The following is a 27,726-nucleotide window of genomic DNA, read 5'->3' as shown; positions in this document are numbered from 1 at the left end:
AAATCATATAAGAATTCACACTACAGAATGTAGCCATGAATGGTTTGTTGCTGGAGGATTCCTGAATCTTCACTGGATAAGTCCTGGATAAGTGCAATGTGTCTGAAAATCTTTAGGACAATCATGAACTTTTCCAGGAGTATGCCTTTTACTTCAGGCTTTTTTCCCAGGTCTGAAAATCTCCATCGTTTGTGCAGGTTGCCAAAACAATATTAAAAATTACTGCTGAAAGACTTGTTAACAGGCCAGAGTTTAATCTAACTGTAATTTGTTGTTACATAATCACTTAAGGCCACTGCCATGCCTCAGTTCACGAAGATTACAGGAGTCAGGAATGAACTGGTTTGCCTGTTCAAAAGCTTAAATTATGCCATGCCCTCCAAAGTTCATAGATGAAAACAAGACATACATGACCAAGCAACATTAGTGCATGGTCAAAATGGCAAAAGTTATTGAGTCAGAACACACAAGTTAGGACAGATTGCAGCAGTTGGATTTCAACAATACCTGGAGGGCTATATCCTTCTCATCCCTGATCTAAATTGATGGAATTTGGGCTTGAATTTGAACTAAGGCTACGTCAAAACCAACTAACACATTTATTTGCATGACTCCACACCCTAAGTCCAGGAGAACTTTAAATTCCCCATCTCCTCTCAAGGCTTGTTGTCCTGTATCCATAACCAAAACCAAAGCAAAAACAAAACAAAACCCTTTAAAAAAAACTTGCTTCCTATTTTTCTGAAAGTACAGGTTCTGAAGACAGCGTGCTGGTTATTAAAAACCGAGCCAAACAACACTCCTTAAAATGATGGGCTAAAAGTATGATAACTTAGGGCCGAAACAGACCGGTCTGGTGTGATGCTGCCCCTGAAATAACTGGGTGGGCACAGTGGCAATCGCATGCCGCCGCCCCACTCCAGCTTTTTTTCAGCGCAAAAAGAGGCAACAAAATGCCGCTCCTTTTTGCTCTGGAAAAAGAGTGGCTTTTATGCTGCGGTGGCGTCTATTCATGGCGTTGAAATGCTGTGCCACAGGAGCACCAAAAAGCTGCCCCCATGTGGACAGTGGAGTTTCAGGACAGCATCGGGGTGTGCATCATGCAAATGTCATGACCCCACACCGCTGAGAAGCCGGCTTATTGTGCCGGTCTGTACAGGCCCCGTGTTTTATGTGTAGCATGGTAAATTAACTAGATAAGGAGGTAACATCAACAAATTTTCTTCTGTGTTATTCTAATTGGTTCAAAATGTAACCAATTTTGTATTGTTCAAAAGCTTGCATGCTCCTTTATAGAAAAGTTGGTTCAGTAAAATGTATCTTTATTATTAATTTTTTTGTGGGTTTTTCGGGCTATGTGGCCATGTTCTATAAGAGTTTCTTCCTGACATTTCACCGGCATCTGTGGCTGGCATCTTCAGATAAATAATCTTTATTATTATTAGGTATTTTTTCCTTTCCTCGAATTTTTATATAACCAGTGGTGCAGCAAAACTTTCCTGGATCTATTAAAGATTTGATCCATTCTCTCTTTATATTACACTGTAATATACACTGCCAAGTGAAAGGAGATGAAAGGAAGCATGAAGAACAACACACTGCAAGAATGTCATTAAACGGGTCTGTAATAATTACATACATGTTTAATGGCATTCTTGCAGTGTGTTGTTCTTCACGCTTCCTTTCATTTAATTTCACTTGGCCTGTTCTTCCTTTTATAAAAGGACAGTTTATTTTCATTATAGTTTACAAGTCACTGAAAGCCCCCTTCCATCAGTAATATCCCAATCGCATTCACTCTCCTGCTGGATTCAATTGGGCAGGGGCTACTTTCTGCTCACTAAGCTGCCTAGATTTTGGATGCGCAACCCTCAAACAACATATCTTTCCCCTACAGATTGATTTACATTCCAGTCCTTCTGCCCTTTGTTCCATTCCATTTTTATTGCAAGTCGCTTTAGCATGCTAAGCATAAGACTAAATGATTGTCAGATACAGGTTTTGAAACCAAGGCAAGTTTTTCAGTTTTTCTCAGCTACCACAAGAGGACGGTGTAGCTCAACATACAATAAAAAGCATTATTTGAAAGTGGCAATCTGAAAACAACACACCTGGCAGAGCTTTGCATCTCTGCAACCTTCTTCATTTCTTCTTAAGAGTCTGACCATGCAGACTTCAGCATTGTTAAGATTCTGAATCTCTTCTGTTCCCCAATCTCTTCTTGTAACATCTTGCTTTATGAAAAGCTCTGAATATCTCAAAACCTGCAGTTTTAGCAGCTTCTGCACTGACCTCATAAAGGTATTACTCGAACTTGAATTTTGAATTTAATGTAAAAAATATTGTTAAAATTGAACATTAATTGCTTTTAAACATTTTTTTTTAAAAAATCTAGCATATTGACAGTTAATAAAAAACATGATTAACAACACACATCTGATCATTTCTAATATCTCTTGTCTCTTCAATACATTGTTTTATTCTGATGAAAACCTGATGATTAATGTAGCACTTTTGGTTTCAAAAACTGTTGATGGTTTTGTTTTTTGTTTTTTTGGAGGATTCCTTATCTGCTGTCTGCAACCTTCCGCCTTCCATCTGATCTCTCAGAGAGAGAAAAAAGCACAAAATATATTGGTTAATTATGACCATTAGGAAATGAAGAGATAGAGAGTATTTTATCACTAACCAGCTTTTTTAATATCTGTGGCAAATGTACCCCCATGTAGTCCATTTAAAAAAGAAAATCATGGTAAAGCAATATTCTCACCATTCAAAAATAACTAGAAAGGGCAAACAGTGGCTTTCCCACGCAATAAATGATAATAATGCACTGAGATGGCAGCCCAGATCATTTTTGATGTTTGAAAGGCCCACTAAAGTGAAAAATAAGAATTTATTTTGGGAACTTCAGCTGAAAGTAAGTAAGGTTTCATTCCATTTATGTCATCTATGAACTCTATTTTTCTTTATAGAATCCCCCTTCCCCATGCCGTCTCTATGTACTAAGAATATGTAAAATCAGAGAAGCAATTCTTTGCAGTGAACAGATTATTTTGTGTGATGACCCTGCCTTAGACGAGACATTTCAAGGTAGGTGAGATGATACAGCAGTAGCTACATTTTTATGTAAGGTATTATTATTATTATTATTATTATTATTATTATTATTATTATTAAGTTTCAAGTCAAACAGCAAGTACATTAGATTACTATAACAAATTGTTTAGTTCCAGCACAAACTCAAATGGTGGCCATCTGAAGACCATTTTTAAATCTCTTCTTGCAGCAGCTATATTCACTTGCCAAGCCATCCACATCTTGCAGCTTCAAACACAGACTGGAGGATGTACTCCATCCTACTGCAACCCTTCCCAACCAAATACCTACGCTATCATGAAGATTTCCCATTTAATATGGGGAACTATTAAGGGGAGCAATGTAAAGCAACACGCCCCTAGTGGCCATCTTGTGAAGTTTTAATCAGATATACAACAGCTAGGTGAGGACAAACGATGTAAGAAGATACATGATGTCTGCCCCCCAAACGAACATAGTTCAATGGGTGGTAGTGAAATTATACCATTCCTTAACATACAGAAAAGGAGCACTAGCATCAAACAAGCAAGCTTGTATGGGTCAGTGGAGCTCCAGGTACTATTCTGATGCCAAACTCAAGTTGCCCTAAATAGGATGGATGAACTCTTGGGAGTAACCTTAAAGGCAGACAGAGTAAGAATGCCAAGGATACCTGAAGTCTATAGACTATATGGATAGAGTAGGAGGAAGAGAACAAGTAATTCTGTGTGTGCATTATGACAAAGGACTATACAAGGAAGAACAGAATGTGCCAAAATGATCAGATCCACAAGATGGTTGTTAGAGGTGGGGACTCTATAGCAGGCATGGGTAGTTCATATAGAGGGGTGCCTCCTCACACCATTTCAGAGGGACATCCTCCCTGTTGGTTAGATGTTATTAGTTGGTGATATAATTTATTATTTCCATTGCTTACTGTAGAACTTAATTTGATCATAACTTCATTACATTCAGTCTCCTAAATTATATGGCACCTCCACTCAAGCTCATGCTAACTCCACTCTTGTCTGTGTGAAATACATGGAGGGAAGCCACAGGCTGAGCAAAGTAACATGAAAAAAAATTGGTGGAAAAAACTATGCATCATACCATGGAAGTGGATTATATGTATCCAGACCCACTTTGACATCCTTGACACCCACTACCAGCCTAGAGCATCATGCATACAGTTTCTGTGATCCTTTAATCTACTATACAGAATCTAAATGTAAATTAATGTACTTTATATTGTAAAGGAGTGCTGACTGTGACACTATATACAAGGTATATCCATGCAAATAATTTTACCTCTTAATTATATATTCTGCTTTCATGATTAAGGTAAAACTGTGCCATTTTTGTCATCTATATTCTACTAGTTGTTGTTGTTTGCCTTTATGGTGACTCTAAGGAAGTCCTATCAAAGGGTTTTCTGGGGCTGAGTGTGTGTGACTCACCTAAGGTTACCAAGTGGGTTTCCATGGCCCAACAAGGAACCAAACCTAGTTCAATGCTCAAAGCACTATACCATGCCGGCTCTCATATTCTACACTAAAGGTGAAAGGCAGCTGACTTCCTAGGGGGCCAAACATATGAGCCAAAAGACCCATGTTCACCCTGGTCTGGCATTGTCCTGTATGGACGACAAAGGCAATTAGCTCCAGGCTAATCCACTCTTATGGGCCATGGTGGGGGACTTTGGAGCAGACATGTCAGGTGTGCTGCAGCCACCAATCCACAGCATGGTGGTATGCTGGCCCAGGGGCTGACCCAGGTCAGAACCACAGGTATCCTGCCCATCTGTATAGGCCCCTAGTAGCACACAGGCAGACATTTTATATAATCAATTGATTAAAAAAACAAAGAATAGTAAAACATATTTAAGAAGACAGATTGGCTAATGTGTACACATTCATATACAGTCATCCATTCCGATTCACAGGGGATCTGTTCCGGACACACACACACTGCCGAATCGGGAAAATCATCAATATTGAAGCCCCATTGTAATTAATGGTGGTATGTTCCCACACTCGCACCATTATGTGCCTCCCGGCTTGCCACCTGTGAAAGACCGAGGGACACGAATGGCAAGACCATGAATCGGGAGGGATGACTGTATATATATGCATCTAAAGATATATGACATGCTGTGACAAACTGCTATCCATCAAGTTGTAGACAAGACAAAATGGAGAAGCCTATAGTGGCAGAAAAAGGAAGGCTAGAATAAAACAAATGAGTGAGAAATTACAGATCTAAAAACAGCATTACTTAGAGGTTGCTTAAGGTGACACATATCTCCCCAAAAGAAAGGAAAATACAATTCTGAAACATAAAATGTGTTTGATCTCAACTTGAATTTAGCTAGGGATTTATTATTTTTACCTTTTATATCCTCACATTTTTTTAAAAAAAATCACAATGCTGTTTAGAGATGACACTTGTGCAGCAGTTATATTTTTATATTTACATATGAAATTGACTACTCACAAGACTACTGTACTTTATGCTTATGGAGATGAGATGTGAGCATTCAGCAAGATCTGCAGATGAGATATCAATATCTTTCAGATACAAGTTCATTGTCAGTCCTTATTAATACATGAAACTGTGCACGTGTGTGTGTGTGAGAGAGAGAGAGAGAGAGAGAGAGATTATTTTAAGGACTATATATGTGGAGACCTGCTCTTTACTAGAAATGGAATCATAAAGCAAGTGTTTTTTCAAAGTGAAACATGGAATGTGTGTCACAAGGAAACATTCTGGTGAAATAGAGCAAAGTTTCTTAGATCAGTGATCAGCGCTGAATATGAAAGGCCAAGTAACATTCTGTATATTCAAGTGCTTCTCAAAGCATGCCAGACACACATTCATAGTGCTTTTGAGTCTAATTCTGATCTCAAGGGCTATCATATGCTAGCCTCATTTGTTTAAAGTGATCTACTCCTGACATACAGGAGGGAGACCAAATTAAAATCTACTGCACAAGTACAGAATAGGGCTTGATATTTTCCAAATGGATAATTCAAGACCAATCAAACAACATGAGAAATAGCAATCACCCCAGGTGTTATAATTAAGCACATTAAATGAAGCAACAGAGAGCTCCCAGGCTGAGGATAATTTTTTTGTTCCTGCTGTTGGCTATTCTGAGTTCTCCAATTGCCAGTCCACTGGTCTTCTTGAAACAATAGCAGGATTCATTATGTATTAAGAAAATTGTTTTCAGAATTCAGATCAACCAAGCTGGATCAATTCAAGGCCACATCAACTTCTGTCCACAAAAAGTTTCAGAATCACAAAATGAATTTCTGCTGCCAAGATCATACCATAGTATTGAGGTAAATGTAATCTATCAGATTAGAACTTAAGAGTTAGGGCATTACAGAACATTTTATACCTGTGCAGAATGCACATGCTGCCAACACAACCTCACACAGAAGTTAAACAAAACATTATAAACCTACAAAACGATGCATTAGCCCAGCTGCTTGCCTCAATGCATCATGTGGTGGCTTGAAAAAAAAGTCCAGCAACCACTCATGCTGAGCAACAGGAGTGACAAATTACAAGAGTATCGTGATGCCCTGCCAATCCAAGATAAAATATGTGCAGGTTCCTTCATTGCTTTTCTTATTGCACCTAATGAGACAAACTGTGAATCCAGCTGTTCTGTTTGAAACTGGCCTGGTCCCTCCTTGATCAATCCTTCTGTAAACTCAGGGGCAATGCTAAGTCTTGATACCATTTATTTTCCAAACTTGGCCATCCTCCACTTCTACAAAAGAACTAGAGCAAGTGCATTTAAAAGTGATTAAAGCATTGGCGCTACTGACAACACAAAAACACGCCCCACCTACCCCCAACCCCTCTGCTCAGGGCAGTCGTTCCGGCTCCAGGTCTATGATGGTACCTTGGGACCATGATGGGCAGATCCATTCCAAACCAGAAAATACATTCCTGAGGAGCCCCCCTTCCCATACGGCCCTGATATCAAGTAAGAATGCAGTCAGATACATGGGCCCCTCATTTAAAGGTGTGTGTCTTCCTCAAACACATCTCCTTCTTCACCTGGCCGCTTATTAATGAGAACATCCCAACTCTCGGGTCCATTAACAGCTCCTCCACCATTCACGCTTGGCTTCTTTTCTTGCATTTCTGACTGGTTATCACTGGCTACATCCAAGGTGGGATTGTCGTGACAGCCATTCTCAACAAACCGTAGCTCCTCACCATGTGACTGAAAAAAAATTGAGGGAATAGGAAACAAAAATTTGATATACAGGAAGGTAAATGAGCATCCTGTAAGCAGCCCCCTAGTCATTTCAGACCTAAAAAGAATAAATATTCAAACCATATACTAGATGTGGACTCACCATGTTCTTCATCTTGGGCAAGCGCCTTTGCCAGCAGTTGTAAATCAGTCCCATTATAATGATGATGACACAGATTGAGCCAATGATTACTAGCACCACAAAAAGTTTCCCATAATCACTGTGGGTCTGACTGGGACGTGACTGGCAACTTGATGTAGTTGTATAGTTCTGGATGCCAATCTAAAAACAAATAGTTACAAAAACTCAATGCAATCTACACAGTTGAAGGTTAAACAAGGGATCGCTGAACAATATATACACACATGCATAAACAAATAAATACTATATACACATGACTAGAAGGCACATACACACATTGTTTAGGTAAGTAAGATTATTTCAAAGATATTTGCTGTAGAGGAATCAATCCAAGCAGAATAGATCTTCTCAGTTAATGGGAATTTAGTAATTTTGTCATGTGTATGTTTCTTTGATTCAGCAAGTCTACCCTAATTAGAACTAACAATCAGATATAGGCAAAAAGTCTCAGGTGATCCTGAGCCAGAAAGACTCTTGAATCTATCTATCTATCTATCTATCTATCTATCTATCTGAACTTCAATATGTTCTGCAGAAGCCCTGTTCCATGCCTACTGCCAAATTCAACAGGACAAGTTATCACTGTGAGGGGGCCTTTTTGGTAAGGGCACTCTGATTAGGGAACAGCCTTCCCAGAGTTAACTGGTAGCAATTTTATGGTCTTTTGGTATCAAGCGAAGACCTTTTTTTAAATCCAAACCTTGTAAATAATGTGCTTTCTTAGTTTAGACCTCTCAGTTAAAAACCTGTGTTTTAATTATAATTACTTTTAATTGTCTATTAAAATTTCTAACAAAAAGAGGCAATTGATTTTTTAAAAATTCAATTCACTAATTTACATTGAGATTTTAGCATGAACATAATACCAGAATTAATTAATTAAGAGTGCACTAGAGAGCCAACAAATGTTACATTTCACAGCTTGTTCATTACCCCAAAACTAATTCTCTTGGATTTTTTTTAAAAAAAAAAAACATTGATTTTTGTGTTAGTCTTATTCCCTCTATGTTGGAGAATAACAATGTTTAGGTCTTCAAATATAAACCACTTGTTCAAGAGTAGTTCCAGTGGGAGGAATCATGTTAAAGAGTTTTGACTTTAGCAGTCTCAGTAACTGATCCTACTCTACCCCATTATATTTCTAAACATATTAAAAAATCCATATTACTGAAATCCAACACTTTTATATATATAAAGTCTGGAAGACTTTAGAAAATTGCAGAAGCATTAGAAAGCCACATGAAGTAAAAACCAAAAAAAGGGGGGGAGGGAAAAAGAAGGGAGTAAATCAAGGCTGACATTTTTTTAGTTTCATTCTGGGAAAGTTTTTAGTGCAGATTTTTTAATTTAATGGCAGTTTAACATTACTTAATAGTTAATTTTCCTCCTCTTCTAACAGAAATATAATTGAATTTGATTTTTTTTAGCTGATTAGTAATTAATTAAATGTATTAACCCTTGCTGCTAACTTCCCTATCACTGCATAATCCTATCAAGTATTTCTGGTTGAGGGATATAGGATTTGGCAGAAACGCCACAATGCTAGCAGAACACTAGAAACATAGGGGCTGTACAGACAGCCCTGGAAGTGCAGGATTGGGGCCACAGTAACCGCACATGCAGCCCTGTGGCTCCAATCCAGCGTTTTTCCAGGCCAAAGAGAAGCGGCAAAATGCCATTTCTGTTTAGACCGGGAAAAGGATGCCCTTGCAGCTTCATGCCTGCCGGCACCCTGACCCTAAAAAGGAGAAAGGGGCGAACCCTTTCTCCTCTGCATTGTTGGCACAGCTGTGTGGTTACCGTTCCAGTGATGCTTGCGCAGAAAGGAGCTGCAAAATGCACCTCCTTTCTGCGCCACTGGTAAGGTGCCATAAGCGCCCTCCAGAGGCACAGTGACATGTCCTATGCAACATGCATTTTGGACGTGTCTCACAGGACATGTCATGGATGCGCACCCCATGTGGGTGGGGCCGTGCAATCATGGCGGTGCCCACACGTACTAGGGTTAGGGAGAGTGCGATTACTGTGCGCTTCTGAACCCTAGTATCGGCAGCGGCACACCAATTTTGGCCCATGTGTACAAGTCCAAAGTTATTTTTTAGGTGCCTTCCTTCTCTCATTGGCATGGCACTAAAGAAAATTGTGTTCACACTAACACAGGGCCCCTCCAGAAGCAGGCACTATGTTTTAGAAATTAATCACTTTTCTTGGGTAGAAACAGCTTTCCTTTTGCAGTGATACACTTTCACACAAACACACCATTTATTACGCATAGAGTGGTTATCTCTCTGATGTCACTGTAAAATTATTTGCTATGACAGAAACACAGTTGAAGTAACTTGCAGTAATCTTGGTGAATGGCCCTCAGCTAGCTACTAAACGGGTAATCAAGTTTACACTATCCTTTAACATGTTGGATTGGGTATAATAGAAGCCAAAGGATTCTGTAATGTCATATTTCCTAGTTCAAACAGAGGCTGATAAAAGCATTAAGAGCTTCCTAGTCAGCAAAGGCATCCCAGAAACTGAATGGGAAATCTCAGATGAGAGCCCATACTCACTGAAAACAGATGAGAGCTTAGTGTGCTATGTATTTAAAAGGTCCCCACAAGCAGTACCTGCAAAAGTTGTAACTCATGTTGGTATGACCAGTAAAGAAAGTCATTTATGTATTTCTCCATGTTCTTATGAACAGCATGAAGGATCCCAAGAGATTAAAATAATACATTTTTAAAAACGTGAACAGTGTGGAGACCATCCACAGAATCAGTCACACTTAATGAAAATTGACATTTGATGACTCATCATTTATCAGACAGGAAAGAAAGGATTTCTGCTGTAAAACTGCTGTGCCATCAGTTTGCCTGTTCTGGGCTGAGAGCCCAGTTCTGGGTTAATAGTCAAGGTAGTGAATTTAATTGTACTTTTCCCTTTGTGACTGAACAAGATCTTACTTCAGCTAAACTCCTCCGCATGTCACCTAGTGCCAGAAGAACATCATTTGTTGGGACAACCCCTAGGAAATTAAATAGAAATAGAAAAATTAGTTCTATGTGCTTTTTTAAAAAGTTACTTTCATATATAGAGAAATACCATGTTAGGATTAAAGCAATATTCTCTGTATAAAATAGTAATGCAAGACACTCCTTTCATTACAGGGCAAACCTTTCCCATTGGATGTGAAGCCAAACTTCTGCCTTGGCATTTCCCTAACCATCTAAGTCTGAAGCCAAATTATAAAGTTGGTCACACACTCTTAATTTGTTAGGGGAACTATTAAACCAGTCCAGATTCAGATGCAACAGAAGGTTCACTGCATTCTCATTAAGTATAGATGTTTCTACTGGTGGAGGAAACCAGGTGGCAGAGGTGGCATTCAGCATACTGTCTATAAATAAGCCAGAAGTCTTAGTATTCTTAGTGATTCCAGCTTATACTGTAATTACATCAGAACGAGGCATACACAATTGTCACTGAAATCTTCAAAAATCCCAAATGGACATCTGTACACGAATCTTTCCATAAAAGAGAAAATCTCAATAGAGGTAATTGGATAAAATATGAAGATAAGATAAAAACATGAGAAGATTTAAAGCAAGAAGGGATGAATACTCATTGGTTTCTATATCAGCAATTAATGGAAACCTTTAAAAAGGATACAAAAAGATATGCAATAGCAACAGAAAACACTGAAATAGTTAAAATCTTTTGGACACATGAGAAAAAACTAATAACAAAACTTTATAAATTCCTACTTGATTTTGTATTGAAAGAGAAAACTATCAAAATCAACATGCTTAAATGGATGCAGAATATAGGAAGACCAATTCCATTGTCAAGCTGGGAAAAAGTCTGGAGAGAAAATTTGAAATTCTCAAAATGTAACAATTTAAGAGAAAACTATTACAAAGTATTCTTCAGGTGGTATACCACTCCGACCAAATTGGCCAAAATAAGAAAAGATAATAATAACACATGCTGGAAATGTGAAAGAAGACCAGGAACCCTGTATCATATGTTGTGTAGTAAGATACAGATTTACTGGAAAGCTAGACATAAAACTATTATGGAATATACCATTTAAACCAGAATTATTTCTCCTGAACATAACAGACATCCTTGAAATAAAACTAAAAGAGGATGAAAGGAATGCCTTACTATACATGATCACCACAACAAGAATGACACTTGCCAGACACTGGAAATCTAAAACTGTACCTATAGTAGAAGAATGGTTAGGGAAATCAAGTGAAATGGTAACTATGGACAGACTAACCATGTATATTAATGAGAAAACTATACAACGGTATGAGAAGAAATGAGAAAAGATAAATTATGGGAGAAGTAAAATAAATTATAAATGTGAATAAGAAAGGGGAAAAGTTAGAGAAAGAAATTTAGTGTTATGACCCTTTCAATTTATGGTTAGGATGTAGTAAAAAAAATCCCTTGATTATACATTATGTAGAAAGTCTTTTTTGTGAAATAGTTGTTGTATGAATAGAAAGCTAAAAGTATTGAGCTGAGGTATTAGGAAGTTAGTAAAGAAGTACGGTAGTATGAATGAAGGGAGGGGAAGAAGATCAGGGGAATTAAGGGATGGAGGGAAGATAGAAAAGTAAGACGGAGTATGTATGTAGAATGTGTATTAGAGAATTTTATTGATGGAAAATGGAACTTGAAAAATAAAAATTCAAAAAAAAATCTTCAAAAATCTCTGGATGGACATTACCAATGGATAGCATATAAATTAGCTCAGATATCCTGCCAAATGGGAAACATCTGTAGCAAGTTCTTCACAATGAAGCATCTAGAAAACCAGTTATTGCCTCTCATATTCCTTTTTTCTTATTTAAACATGATATTTTCACCATCCAGTTGTGGGTGGGGCAGGAATAATAATAATAATAAAATAATAATTTTTATTTATATCCCACCTCTCCCAAAAGATCGAGGCGGGTCACAACCAAAATTACATAAATAAATATGTCACATACATAATAATTACATGATCCCCTTATCTCCTTTCTAAAACTAATCCACATAATAACATAAAAAACCATGGCCTAGAAATAATGTCCACCATCTCTTTTTATGCCTCTTAATAGCACCAAAATTTATCTGTTTGTAAGGCAGCGATCACTTCCATTCACAATACTACTACCAAGTGTATCACAGAACTGGAGCCCCAATTCTGGCAGATGCCAAAATGACTGTTCCAATTGCACAAAAATGCCTTTACTAGAAGGTTCATCTATATACAACAGAGTACAAAACAGACAACTCAGAATCAATTTATATCACTGGAAAAGCACTCATTCATACCAAGGATGCAGAAAATCACCATTTAAAAGGCTAGTTTATTTAACAGTGACTGTGACAGACTTTTATCATGCTATTTAGTATTTATAGGATTCAGACTTAGGGGCTTGAACTCAGAGATGAAAAACAAAAATTGTATTAGGAAAACAAATAAAATCATTTCTGGTCTGTTTCAAAGATAATTAGTTTGCTTTTTTTAAAAAAATCAACTAGAACAGTTATTTTGCAACCACCTTCCTCAACAACTGAAAGCCCTGAATGTTTCTTGTAATAGGGTTGACCGTTACCATATTACTACAGAGTGAGATACACCATCCTTCTTCTGCTTGTCACCTTCTGTGGAGGAGGCAGGCAAAGGATTTGTCACCACTATCTGGCCTAGGAGGTCTCACGTCAAAGAATATCAAAAAGCTCAAACCAGAATCAAGACAGATTAAGGAAGAGTAAAGGTAGGTGTTTGGCCAGTTCCTATATAACTCAAGAAATGTGGCTAACAGAATGGTTATGATACTCTGGGTGGGGCAGCAATGGCAATATCCAACATTAAGTGGAGAAAAGCAGTTACAAATGGAAGCAGAATTTTTTTTTAATTTGTGTGGTTAATGAGAGATTTCACACAAAGCTCGTACTGCACCAGGCTGAACTTAGGTCTACTGTGCTTGGTGTGACAGTGTGCAGGGACGTAGCCAGGATTTTGGGAAGGGGAGGTCCAGACTAAGTGCCACCCTTATAATGGGTCTTGGGTATGGCAGCGCATCAGCACACATCATTCATTTTATCTAACGGAAGGGGGGGCTGGACCCCAAGGACCCCCCCCCCGGCTACATCCCTGCAGTGTGACCCACTACAAACTGTGATGATTTAACATTACAAACCGTATCCTCTAACATGCATACTCAACTACATTTCAGTGGAAAAAAACACATTAGGAAGTTTTTCACACATCTCTCCTTTTCATCTAATTTGATCTCCTGACTCTAATTTAATTCTCAGTTTAGGCTACTGCACAGTTCCCATTCCTCCCCACACTGCATATGTAGTGAGACCAAAAAGTGGAGCACAGTGTCCTCACATTGCAAGTTTCTTCAGAACAACTTTCTTCTGTTAGCTGTAGCTTGTGGAGGCAGGGAAGCTCAGAATGTAAAGACATAATTTAGCACTTTTGTGCCCAACTAAATCTTATGTGAGTGAATAGAAGGTGGTGGAGATGTGGAGACACTGCTTTTGGTCCCGTGAATATGTCAACTGTAACATGTAATTCCAACCTCACATACCTTATTGTCACAATTATGAGAGCTGACCATCTTCTATCTCCTATATTCACTTCTTTGGGGCCTGTCAATATATTGCTGCAATAGATTCAGCTGAAAATAAGGAACTTCTAGCAACTCCAGCACTACAAGAATTAGTGAAGAGTATTACAGATCATATTCCTGATTTTTGTTTTGTTTAGCCATTTCTCTCTAAAGGAGAGTGATATGTAAACAAAGCTCCATTCTGTCCCAGAAAAAAAGGAAGAAATATGAAGAAATACACGGAAAAGGTACACCAGCACATATTTATGGAAGGATAAAGTGGTGGAACAGGATGGTAATGCAAGAAATACGGTGAAGATCAAACCTACACAGAGCTTGAAAGGTCAGAAGATAGATTCTAATAAAGAAGAACAGGAGTAATTTAAAAGATTAACCAGGGAGCAATATAGCTTGAAAATTACTGATGAAAAGAGTTACAGTCACTATTCAGATACCATAGTATTGCATATTACTTAAGATATAGCATGATATACAGCATGAAAGGATGTTTCTCACACAGAAGACGAGTCATCAAAGATCAACTTCATTTGGTGAAAGAAGTATCATCTTTGTTTTCCACAAAAACTTACCATGCTCTCCTGCCAAGGTCATGAGCAGGTGTTTGTCGTTCTCATTGGGTTTGCTTAGGGAGATCAACCATTGGCCCTGCAGTCCATTTTCAAACCTTGAGAAAGCATCCTCTACCAGTGCCAACAACTGGAGGCCCCTCTCCACTCGGAACTCCTCCTAGAACAAATAATATTTTTCAGTCTGTAAAACGGAGGCCTATCGATACCATGAATATACACCTCTTTACTGAAATGCAATTGTTCGTAGAAAATGGCAGTGGATGCAGGCTTTGAGGAAGAGATATCCAAAGAGACAAAGCTTCTGGAAGACACAAGACAGCACCAATGGTAATTTGGAAATTAATATGTATCTCAGTTCCCATTTCTTCTCTTCAAAATCTTTCCTCGTGTGGTCCATTAGTACTTCCTACACACAGAGTATTTCCATCCTAGCTGTTGCCATTTTCAACATTCAAATTTACCAGCTGCAACAGATCATACAAATTTCACAGTCCTAATTTCACAAATCCAGTTGTGGATTTGTTCCAGTTCCAGTTAGAGTAGACCTGCTGAATCCATGGAATTTATGTAAGTTTTGATTTATCACGTTTCCAGTGATTCAGTAAAATAGTCTCTCTGAGACTAGCAACTGGATTTAGGCCAAAAAGTGATATACAGTAGTTCTTTTCATATAATCAGGTTGTACAGTCCAGGGTTTCTAAATACAGCACGCCCGTACACGGGCTTACCACACACGGACTTGGTCATGCAGATGGCGAGCCCTAATATGGTAAATGGGGGGCACATGCTGTGCGCCGCAGAGATGCGCCCCATTCAAATGAATGGAACTTTGTTATACGTGTAATTTGCCTTACGTGGGGGGGGGGTCCAGAACAGATCCTCTGCATAAGGTTAGGACACACAATAAAGAATTTGGATTGTCCAATTACACAATGCTTTTATGCTGAAATGGGAAAGTGTCCCTTCAAAATTAAGGACAGGAGCAAAGCTCCTTCCTTCCTTTGATGCATCCTGAATCCTCAGCCCTTTTTAGGTCCTAGCATGGGATCTGGGAAGCTCACAATGTAAAGACATCAGCTGGTGTCCTGTTAGTGAATTATAAGCCAGACTTCATGCTTTTCCAACTCAACTTTTTTTGAGTTTGAGGTTCAAATGCTGTTCTAACCAAACAATGATCACCCCCAACCAACGCTGTAAGGAGTGCAACTTCCCACAAACACAGCAATTTGCCTGTTGTTGTAGTGGTGGTTTCAGTGAGGCCATGCCCAGGTATTTTCATGTATCTGAATGTGCTGAATACTTGTCACAGTGCGTCCAGGTACAAAAATGGCTATGTTGTACAGACTAAGCTGTTTACGAGGTTGGCTTTTCGGGGCTAGCATTGAGAGACGTAGCAACAGACATGCATCTACATGATATATGTACATCACATGCTGTAGGCGCTCAGCCATTATTTACCACTTTTTGCCAATCCAGAGGACAGTCGAGAGGCAAATGATGCTTGAAACTAAGTGAATGTGGATTTAACTACAAGTTACCTGGATCCTGCATACATCCCTCCTGAGAAAGGAAAAGGCACGAATAATAATAAATAATAATAATAAATGTTTTTAAAGGGCCAAGAGCCTCGGTGATTCAGTTCAAACTGCAGGTCACAGAAAGATGGTCCCATTCAGTGATATGTTGCTCATCACTTGGCAAGACCTCTCCCACTTCTGCCTTTCAATTCTTGTTCAGTTGCCGTGCCAACCTAAAGGCCATCCAGATTATTAATATGTGCTAGCACTGCTGGTTGCTGTGGCAACCGGAAGCACTCAGGCCTAATTAGGAAAGACAAGGAGGAGTCTGACCTGAGTCACAAAGGCCCCTCAGCACCTTGTTTCACAAGGCAAAGGTTAGGTAGGGACCCTGGCTGGGGAAAGCTCAGTGCAGCAAGACAGGCAACTTGGCAGAGGGAAAAGGCAGAAAACATTAAGCTATAAGAGCCAGGCCCTAGACTGCACAACCAGAAAGAGCAAGTGTACATGGTAACCACACCACTGCATGAAGACTTCTTGTTAAATGTCATCAAAAGGGCTTCAGCGTATATAGCGATTCTATAGTATGAGACCTACAAGACATCCTGTTATTAACAGCCATGCTAAGATCTTGCAGACAGAATAACCAGATGTCATAACTGCAAAGGAGGACAAGGAGGCATCACAAAATGTAGGATATTTAAGAAACATTGAGGACATCACAACATTAAAAGCTAAGAAACACTCATATAAAGATAAAGCCATGCTTCATAGTCTTGCTCAAAATGGAGGACATTTTGAAATTTCTCCTGGACAGAAGGTTGAAATGTAGGGCATGTCTGGGTAAAAGGAGGGCATCTGGTCACCCTCCTTGCAGACTCAGGGCCATGACTGGGATGTGCAATGAAATGTTTCAGTGTGGAACAATCCACTTCAGAATTTCAGCCAGCCTTAGAATTTCCAGTGGTATCAGTGGGGTGATGTCACCTGATGTGGGGTGACAGTGGCAGGAGAAGACAGCACTGCCACCCTCTCTCCCTCTGCTTTGCCTGCCTACCCAACCTGCTGCAGAAAGGCCCAGGCAGCTGGACAAGTAGATGGGTGAACCAACAGATTGCCTTGACCTCTCTTCCCGGAGGGAAAAGAGAGTGGGACAATGTCCTGCAATGCGAAAATCCTCCCCCTTTTGGCAGAGGCACCTTGACTGGTGATGGCAATTGGGGGGGGGGGGGGGATTAAGACAGATGATGAGTGAGTTCCCCACTTGGTGTTTACCCCCTCTAGGCCTTCACCCAGTACAGTCAGCATCCCTGCACTCCCCTATGGACACCCCTGCTTAGAATCATAAATGGCAAAGTCAGAAGAGACCTCAAATGTCACTTACTGCAGCCCACTGCCAATTCCCCAACTCTCTGGTTTTCAATTTAATTCTTCCACTAACAGCAAGTAATAGAGGCCACCAAAAATATTCACTTTTGAGTCACCTCCTTTACAGTTTTTTATTCTACATTTTTTAATGTTGCAAATCTTGGGGTCCTCTCATGCTTGCTTCAGATAATGCCACATAGCTACGTAAAGATTACCATGCAGGGAAATTTTGTTTTTCATTAGTGTGTAGGATAGGCAGTGAAACATGTATTTTTTATCTAGCAGGCCGAAATCCTCACAGCATCTGCAGAAGACCTAGTTTAGACAGAACTAGTGTCAGTGTATTCAAGCCCTTCTCTACCACTATAAGAACAAGAACTAACCTTTAAAAAATGAAGATAATCAGAATCCTGTACACACACATTGCTATGTTTCTTGTGGTACCAGATTACTACATCTGTACAGAGTTCTAGTGTTGAAATTTAACTAAACACAGAAAACGTAGCATGTCAAAAAAGAAATGGGGACAAAGTTCGGGGAAGAGAGGTGTAGATAAGGGGTGGATGCTCTGTGTAGTGTGTTAGTTTTGTTTTGTTTTGAATCATGCAACAGTATGATTTCATATCCACTGTAAGTTTTTAGAAGACTCTTCCCCACTGTTAACAAAAAACATTTTGTTATAATTGTTTCATCTAAAGATCTTGTGAACTGGTTTCATCTAAAGTTATTGTGAACCTTTAACAAGAAAGGGATTTTGGATAATCAATTAACTGCAGCTTTATGGGATTGCTGGAGGAGTAATGGATTAGTGGAGTGTCTCTAGTTAACAGGCACTAAATAGTAAACAAGATAAAGGGCAGCAAAAAGGGCACAATGAAGATTTAATGGCAGCAGGCTGGCACTCTGAATGACTCTCATTGGAAAATGTGTGTTTGAGTTTCTAGCTATACTTAAGAATGGATATGTCTTCTGTATACACGTGTGGATACATTAAAATGAATTATGTCAATAGTTCTGTATTATGTAAAAGAAATTGCTTGATTAAGCTTTGTGTGCCAATTACTACAACAAGTGTACTGTAATGTGTGTTTTCCCCCTTCTGGCTGCTGTAGATATCTGGTACTGCTGCACAGTGTGTATTAATGTTTGCCACAATGCTTCTCTCTTCTGAAGCACAGCAGAAAGAGATGGAGTCGGTCCATTATATTAGAAGGAACAAGTGAAACTTCATCTGGCCTACATAGTAAGCAAAGCTCAGTTGTCTGGTCTCTACCTACACCTGGAATTGGCAACTGGCCCTGCCTTTCTCTAAAACACTTCTTCAGTCATTAACTCTTCTGTAGATCTTTCTCCTGCTGTTGCTAACCAGCAAGGGCAAGGGATCTTTAATTTGTTTTAGCTGGTAAAGAAATTATTAACCACAGTTGGCCCTCCACTTTTACGAGGGTTAGGGATGCAAGACCCCCATGAAAGTGGGAAAACTGCAAATAAACCCCCCCCCCCCCCCCAATGTGGAAGCTACTTACAGGATGAGAGGGAGCAGGGAGAGCAGCACTCGCACACACTCAGCTTCTTTGCTCCCCCCTTTCTGTAAGTGGCAGGTTTAACATTCATGAATAACCAAAATCATGAATGCTAAACCAGCAAAAATTGAGGGCCCACTGTAGTTGTTTTGTTACTGATGTTTTATTTACTTTTTATGAAACTATTTTGATTTTTCTTCAGTTGTATTGTGCATACTCATGTATGTCTCGAAATTTTAGTAAAAAAAATTGACCCAAAAAAACTGAGTTGACTTATCCACAGGTCAATGTAAGTACTGTACTTAACTCTTATTAAAAAGGAACAATCCCTTGGTGAAAGGCAAGAGTGTAATCTGTCCTGGAAGCACTGACCCGCCCCCTCTACTCTTTCATCCACCCAGCCTTTAGTGTGAGCACAAACAGTTATGCCTGCTGGAATTTTTAAAATTCTTTCATTGTTTTATTTTGCTTCATCCTTTAGATCCTTTGTTACATGGCCCTAAGTTTTACCCTCAAATTATCCATGGGTCATATCAAAATCTATATTTTTGGTCCCAAAACCTGCCCTCGATTTCAACATGAGGTCAACTTATAGTTGAGTATATATGGTAGTTATTTTACTCTGTTGTGAACTGTGTTTATAGGAAGACAGTATACGGTGTGCCTGCATCATACGCGGGTGTGCTTTATGCAGCTTTCAGCATACGCTGAAAGCCATGCAGGGAAAAGGGGCGGTGCGTCTTATAGGGAACAATTTAAACATTTAAATGGAGCTCAAGCATAGGTCGAATTTGCTTTACGCGGGGGAGTCCAGAACGGATCCCTCGCGTAAAGCAAGGGCGCACTGTACAAGAAAAGTGACTGGCTGATTCAAGACACAATGGCGCAGTATTTGGGAGGGAGGGTTCACCACAATATTTCCTTCACAACACTTCCTAAAGTGGGCTGCAAGTAAGCCCAAGCAGGTCACAAACCATATGTGGCCAGCTCTGCAGCTCCAGGAGATAAGTTAAGCAGGCCTTTGATGGAGATGGTGAGCAGCAGCAGCAGCATATCCATCACAGGCCTGCTTAACTTATATAATGCTGCAGAGGCTGCTATTGTTGTTTTTGTGGTGGTGGTTGTTGTTGTTATTTCTTGTTTGCCTCTCCCTATGGATTGAGGAACAGAACAATAACAGATTAAATACAACACATGACATCAGTTTAAAACTCATAAACCAGATAAAAGAACATATAAAACCATGAAGTCTGTTTTATAGTCATAGCTATCAAATATCACTTCTAGTAGTATCAGGATATTATTTTATATTCCTCAGTATGGAATCGTTGTAATTTGTCTAGAAAGACAAATCACCAGGTTCTTTTTCATATCACTTTTTAAAGACATGAATACACCATCTCAAGTCTCAACTATACAGAGATTTCCTTATACAATTGTTTCACAGAAATGTGAAAAAGTTAAGCTCTGCACATCTGTTTCTGAGGCAAATCGACATCTAATCCCAATGAACTTTCAAAATCCTATTTCATACATTCCCCAAGTGGTGTATTTTCTAGTTCCTCGTGAATGGATTTCAAGCTGTTCCACGAACATTTGGATGCGTACAGCTGCAACCATACCAGAGTTACTTGGAAATAAGCCCCATCGAATTTAATTTAATTTACTTTCAAATAGATATGCACAGTGTCCCTTTTTAACTCATATGGAGATTTTAGTACAAGGGCTTTTTGTTCATTTGTTTGTTTTTGCTACTTGATAGAGACAGATTATATCAAATTCTACAAACCATCTTGTATTATCTTGATATGAAAGGAAAGCAGAATTGTATTTGAAAAGGGGAGGGAGCAATCTACTCACACAGTCAATGTTGTCTGACATGTTCAGGATTATGTAGTTTTTGCCTGCCAAATTGCTCCAGTCCTTACAGGTCACCTGAAAAATAATAACATGATTTAGCTGGAAATTATATGGAAAGATGTACAGCTTTTCTGAACATTTGCTCTCTGTACTCACAACTGGCAGCAGATTTCTCAAATCTCATTCTGAAACCATGAAGAATATAAGACAGAACTTTATTTGCTATGGCTCCATTTTATATAATCTTGGGATTTGTTGTTTGGTGAGTAACAGTCACCTATGTATCCTGTACAGTGTTAACTATGAGCTGCCACAACATCACTTCTGTCCTATGCTTTGAGTACTAGACAGTCAAGCATATTGTCACTGTACCAATAATTGCCAAAACTGTATAAATGAGTAGGAACAGTGTATGTGGTTGAAATTTAACATTTAAGTCACCCCCAAATTCCATGGAGATGATCTCTGAGAATTGCCTTTGTTCCCTTCCTAATGCTTACTAGGTCACAAAATATTGTGAAGCATAGCAATTCCAGGCTCATAACAATATACCGCTATTCCAAATTCCAAATTCGATCACAGCGGTGTACAACAGAAGTGATACATTATAACATTAACGAACAAGTATCACCGACAACATGTTAAAAACATCCCAATACAATTTAAAAACTATAAAACATACAACCTTTAAAACACGCACACAAAAACTAGCTGGATAAACCATTGTATATCAGAAGGGAGAACCACACAACATCAGGACATATGGGGGAAAGCTTGTCGGAAGAGGAAGGTCTTTAGTTTCTTCCTAAAAAGATCAAGAGAACCGACAGAGCAGAGCTCGTCGGGAAGGGAGTTCCAGGTCTGCGGGGCTGAGAAGAAGAATGCCCTTTGTAAAGACGAGGTATATTTCGCCTTAGGAACCCTCAACAGATGCTTCCCGACTGATCTGAGAGTGCGGGGCGGATTATATGGGGAGAGGCGGTCCTCCAAGTACCCTGGGCCCAAGCCATTTAGGGCTTTGTAGGTAATAACCAACACCTTGTATTGCGCCCGGAAGCGAATGGGCAGCCAATGTAGATCTTGTAAAATAGGTGTTATATGGCTAGTCCTGGCACATCCAATGACCAGTCTTGCTGCCATATTCTGTGCAAATTGAAGCTTCCGGGTTTGGTACAAGGGTTGCCCCATGTAGAGCGCATTACAGAAATCCAACCGAGAGGTCACCAGAGCACGTACGGAGAATTGGGAAAAATATTGTCAACATGTGCTCTACAAATGTGCTGTCTACTACTCCAAAGAATGCATCCAAACTTCTTGAGAACTGGCTTTTATAAGGTGCCATAGCACTGCCTCTCATTCAACTTTTCATATAAACACAAGATGGTCTGAAACATAGTATCCCCATGCTGAGATCCTTAATGTACTCAATATGGATAACAACACGTTCAACATTAAAGTTTTCAGACACACAAATAATGTACTGAAGCTTCAGAATGACATCCTATGTGAGTCATGATAGCACTGAACCTGGTTCAGTGCTTTGGTGGGGGAAAGACATGTATGCATAATAATTATGCATAAATAGGGAAGTGGGTCTGGGTACCCAAATCCAAGCTTTAGACCATCCCAAATCATGTACCCAACTCTCCAATGGATTATCTTTTATTGGTGGTCTATCATAGTGCCTGACCTAATAGTGCTCACAGGAAACACTGTGTTGCCAAGTATGCATACTGAAGCCTATAACCAGATATAGTATAATCATTTTTTTGCCCTTAGAAAGGCCAAAACAGACAGACAGACAAAGCATGAAATGTATGGGATACATTTCTAAAACAACAAACCTAGTCATACATAGAACACATTTCTAGCATTGTGGTACCTTAAGCACTAACATATTTCTTGCATCATGGGTACCACGGGTACCCAGGAAGTCTGTGATTGTGACCTGGTTGTTTTGATGCTTGACTCAATATTGGATATTTGCTGTTTTAACTTGTTTTCTTATTATATTTTTAATTTGTTGTTTTAACTTCTAGATTGTACGCCATAGGCAGGTTTTTTATATATTCTATATATTCTCGATTTTACTCGGTTTTGTACAGCGCCGTGTACATTTACAGCGCTTTATAAAAAAGCTAATAATAATAATATGAAATTATTTTATTATTTGTTTATTTTATTCATTTATATGATTTTATTTCCTCAGAATAGTTTTAGGCTGCCATAAACAATGAACATTTATGGTTTTGAACCAAAGGGCCAAAGCACAATATTTGTGCTTATGTTTCTGATTCATGCCTCTTAGGGCTAAGAACAGGATTTATATTGAAAAAATTTATAGACAATTCACATTTGATCCAGCAGGTGAGTATTACAATGAAAGTGGTATAATTCCCCCCTCTCTCCCATAATTTGATGTGTTCTCTTGTTTTGGAAACCCAGATCAGGAGAGGTTACTATATAACTATAAATGCACATCACCCAGAAAAGCACAAGAACATCACTGTTACCTGTGTCAGACTCCAAGGCACCCCTGTGGACAGCACAGCCATGCGGGCATCTCCAGTTTGTGGTGCAAAGCTTCGTTCTCCTGCAGCAGTTGCTGTGACTGGCAACTTTGTCATATTTTGATTGGGAGTAGGAGTAGGTGCTGGCTTATCAGTCCAGTCCCAGAAATCCACTGAAGAGCTGGGGTTTGATGGGCTGCTAGAAGTCCTGGAAGCAGTCTCAGAAACCTGGGTGCCATCGCCATGAGATTGTGTTATGAGAAGATCTCCCCCTGTCTGCTTTTTTGTTTCAGCCTCTTCTGTGGCCTCTATAGCTACTGTCCCTGCAGCTGAATCAGCATGCCCCATTCCTGTTCCTTTTGTGGGCTTTGGACTGTCTCCACTCATTGAGGTCTCCACTTCTCTTACATTAGATGGCATTGCAGCTGTTGTTGTTATGGTCTTCATATGTTCCCCTCCTACTGTGGCCCTTTGGTTTTCTGAGGTTATCCTAAGAGGGATGTCCGAGACAAGCTGGGCTTCTTTAGGAGTAGCTGACAAAATGGAGGACAGAGGCAAGACACTGGGGCCCATGCTGCTCCCTAGGTCAAGGCCTGAGGAAGCATGCTCAGGAGCAGATTCATCCTCTTGCCTGTCAACCGGCACCTCAGTCACAAGACCTGTTGTGCTGGCTGTGGTGGAGAAAAGCATGGAGTGTGATGCATCTTGCCCAGGTGTTTCAGAAAAACTGACTTTGGGTATTTGGCTGCTCTGGGATACTCCTTTTGATTGGTTTATAGGAAGCAACCCTTCCTCTTCCTCAAGGGCACCGGTGGAAGGCACTTCAGAGTCAGGCTCAATAGAATCAAGTGACTGGCGGAAAGTGGGCACTTCCTGAGGGTCTTTGATCTGTGTCCCATTTCCTTTAGGCAATGCCTTCTGGGAGGCAAGTGGAAAACTGTAGTCTGAAGAAAAGAAAGAAAAAAGGGATATTACGAATAATCCAGAAAATCAAGGAAATTGAAAGACTTAATTCTGGGATCTTCTACATCTTTCTCTCAGAAATGTTATACAAATGTATAGTTAGCAAAACATATTCTAATTAATCTACCATCCTTATTCACCTTAAATTTCCACATTGTCTCAAAAGACCATTAGATCTTCTTTCTTGATTCTTTCCTAGATCCAAAACACAATGCAGAAATAATTCAGTTAGAGACTGCATTAATTGCCCCAGCTCAGTGCTGGGGAATTCTGGGAACTGTAGTTTTGTGAGACATTTATCCTTCTCTGTCAGTGTTCTGGTGCCACAATGAACTACAATATCCAGGATTCCCTAGTACTGAGCCAAGGCAGTGAAAGCAATCTCAAAAAGGATTATTTCTGCAGTGTATTTTGGACCCTAGACAACTATATCTTTGAATGGCTTTCTTTTAATTCTTCATCAAAGATCTATTTTTCCCTGCAGCACTAACCACTGCTTAAAATCATATATTGTCAAGTGGTATGTACATTACGACATACCCTTCCCCACTTCTTAACACTTTCCCACTTGATCTAATACACATTTAAGGACAGGAGAGGGAAACTGATTTTATAACACACACCATACACCAATAATCATAACTGAACTGATTTGTTGCTGTCATTCATATTCAGCTGGCTATATAGATCACATAATCAATAGTAGAAAAAACACTGAGTAATATTTTCTTCTTAGTGTACCATTCAGGGAAAGCCCTTTGCTCTCTTTTATCAGCTCTGCAATTTCAGTGGTTTCAATTTTTAAGATATCTTGCACACTGTATTACCCTAATAACCATACCAACTTTTAAAAGATGGAAGCCTTCTCCACCCCTGCCTTCTTGGGGTCCTGGAATATATTCAGTCTGGAACCCACCAGATGCCTTAGATGCTAACTACCGTTAGCTCCAGCCAGCTTGGCCACTGCTCAGGAATACTGGAAGTTATAGTACAAAACACTAGGAGACTGGAATCATAGAATCATAGAATAATAGAGATGGAAGAGACCACAAGGGCCATCCAGTCCAACCCCCCTGCCATGTAGGAAATCTCAGTCTAAACATCCCCAACAGATGGTCATCCATCCTCTGTTTAAAGACTTCCAAGGAGGGAGATTCCACCACACTCCGTGGAAGTATGTTCCACTGTCAAACAGCCTTTACTGTCAGGAAGTTCTTCCTAATGTTGAGGTGGAATCTCTTTTCCTGTAGCTTGCATCCATTGTTCTGGACCCTAGTCTCTGGAGCAGCAGAAAACAAGCTTGCTCCCTCCTCAATATGACATCCCTTCATATATTTATTGTAAAATAAATACTGATACTACATGTTCATAGTTGTAATGAAATGTTTTAAAGTGTGAGTAGGCTTTTAAGATGGGGAGCTTGCCATCATAAGCAATCTTGATGGATTATGGAGGAACAGTACAAAAATATCCAGAAGATCGGAATTTTTCCACCTTTATTTTATAGGCTTCCTCCTCATGACCTATAGAGCATATATTTTGCCACTGGGTGTTGTATTGTATTGCATTCAATCAGTGTATCTGATCCGTGGTGAACAATCAATGTTCACTTATACATCAGAGGTGGAGAGTGCCAGGTGGTACCACATGCTCAGAAGAAACATCTTTAACCACCTATAGCAGTGGTGATGAACCTTTTAGAGACCGAGTGCCCAAACTCAAAGGTATTTCCATACTGGGTGTTACCCAGTGATGGGGAGTGGGACTTCTGGGGTCCCCGGAGACAGCTGAAGGCCCAGGAGGGCAGGGCAAAGAAGAGGAACAGGCACGTACCTGTTCCTACTCTTCCCCCACTCTGTGTGCCCCCAGAAATGTATGTCAGAGAGGGCACATGTGCCATAGGTTCACCACCATGGGCCTATTATAGAGACAACATCTCATTCTGTCATTCCAACTGCCAATGCCCTGGCCTCAGAGGGAGAGAATAAGAGGCAGGCACAGTTCCACCATACTTAACCCAGAGGCAAAAGAAAGGCCTCCTTCTGTACCAACTGCCAGCACCTTGGCCTCGGGAAAGAATAAGAGGTAGCTTCTGCTGGACTTGATCCCCTTCCCACTGCCACCCCCTTTCCTTGTGTGTTGTGTCTTTAGATGGTAAGCCTGAGGGCAAGGGACTCTTTACCCATTTGTAAGCTACTCTGAGAGCATTTCTGAAGAGCATGGTATAAATACAAAAAACAAACAAACAAAAACAAAATCTAGCTAGCTAGCTAGCTAGCTAGCATACTATCCATATTACAGCTTTACACATTTAAGTTATGTACTGGAAGTGAAGAAGGCAGCTGTGCAGATTGATATTCCTCAAATTCAAAAGAACATCATCTGCGTATCATTCTCAAGAGCAGTTGTATGTGGAACTCATTCCTGAAATAGGCTCACCAGAAGAAGAGCAAAGCATTTGAACTAACTTTTGGTGGCCAATATTGCTCACCCAATCCCGTGAAATGACCATGAGTGGAGGAGAGGGGAAATGATATTGCAAAATTCCTGCTCAAGTGGGGCAGCAGGAGCTCAGTTTTTCACCAGCAAGTGATCAGCAGCACTGTCATTGATTACTTGACCTTGGTTCAGTGCACATGTTACTGGATTGGCACCATGTGTCCCAATAACACAAGAGAAAGGGAAAGCAAGAATTCTGTATCAGTGTGTCATTTCACTGAATGCAAGCTCCCAAGAAAAAATGGCATGCCCTCTCTGGACTAATATCAAAATACACTCATCCCTCCATATTTGCGGCTTTGATTATTCACGGATTTGATTAATACGTTCTCTCTAGGAATATGTAGGTCCTCTAGTGCAACTCTATGGTCAACTTTAACTAAAGATTGCACTGAAATACCTAAGATTCCTAGAGAGAATACTCTACTAGGAATTTGTATCTCCTCCAGTGCACTTCTATGATCAGTGTCTCTTGGACGTTGACCACAGAGTTGCACTGGAGGACCTAGAGATTCCTAGAGAGGTGTCCTCTCAGGTAAAAAAATGGTGTTTTTGTTATTTGTTGTTTTTCCATATTTACAGGGGTCTTGTGCCCCTAACCCTAGTGAATATGGAAGGACGAGTGTAATAGAAGTGGTGTCCATGTAAATACAGTTATAGACACCTAAGAAAGGTATTTCTTGTCTATTGGGCCTTTTCGCACTATATAGTCACCCCTCCTAACTCATGGGGGATCCGTTCCAGACCCCCCTGTGAGTTAGGAGACTCACAGATAATCAAGCC

The 27,726-nt window shown here is 39.8% G+C and overlaps 1 protein-coding gene across 2 annotated transcripts in view; it reads right to left on the bottom strand.

Annotated features, from left to right (window-relative positions):
• Nucleotides 1-3,086: 3,086 nt before the first annotated feature.
• Nucleotides 3,087-27,726, bottom strand: part of PODXL2 (podocalyxin like 2) — a 64,468-nt gene continuing 39,828 nt past the window's right edge. Inside the window, exons 3-8 of one of the 2 annotated variants that reach the window (XM_042454454.1) lie at nt 23,485-24,425; nt 20,972-21,046; nt 14,704-14,860; nt 10,451-10,512; nt 7,458-7,637; nt 3,087-7,321 (exon numbers count right to left, since the gene is read on the bottom strand). In XM_042454454.1, coding sequence (XP_042310388.1) covers nt 7,112-7,321; nt 7,458-7,637; nt 10,451-10,512; nt 14,704-14,860; nt 20,972-21,046; nt 23,485-24,425 — 1,625 coding nt within the window. In that variant the 3' untranslated portion in view covers nt 3,087-7,111. The remainder of the gene's footprint in view (nt 7,322-7,457; nt 7,638-10,450; nt 10,513-14,703; nt 14,861-20,971; nt 21,047-23,484; nt 24,426-27,726) is intronic. The other variant, XR_006102454.1, reaches the window with a different exon arrangement.

Source organism: Sceloporus undulatus, chromosome 2 (genome assembly GCF_019175285.1).
Source record: "Sceloporus undulatus isolate JIND9_A2432 ecotype Alabama chromosome 2, SceUnd_v1.1, whole genome shotgun sequence".
In the NCBI taxonomy this organism is placed as follows: Eukaryota; Metazoa; Chordata; class Lepidosauria; order Squamata; family Phrynosomatidae; genus Sceloporus; species Sceloporus undulatus.
The sequence above is the reverse complement of the archived record's forward strand: the minus strand, read 5'-3'. Positions and strand labels throughout refer to the sequence as shown.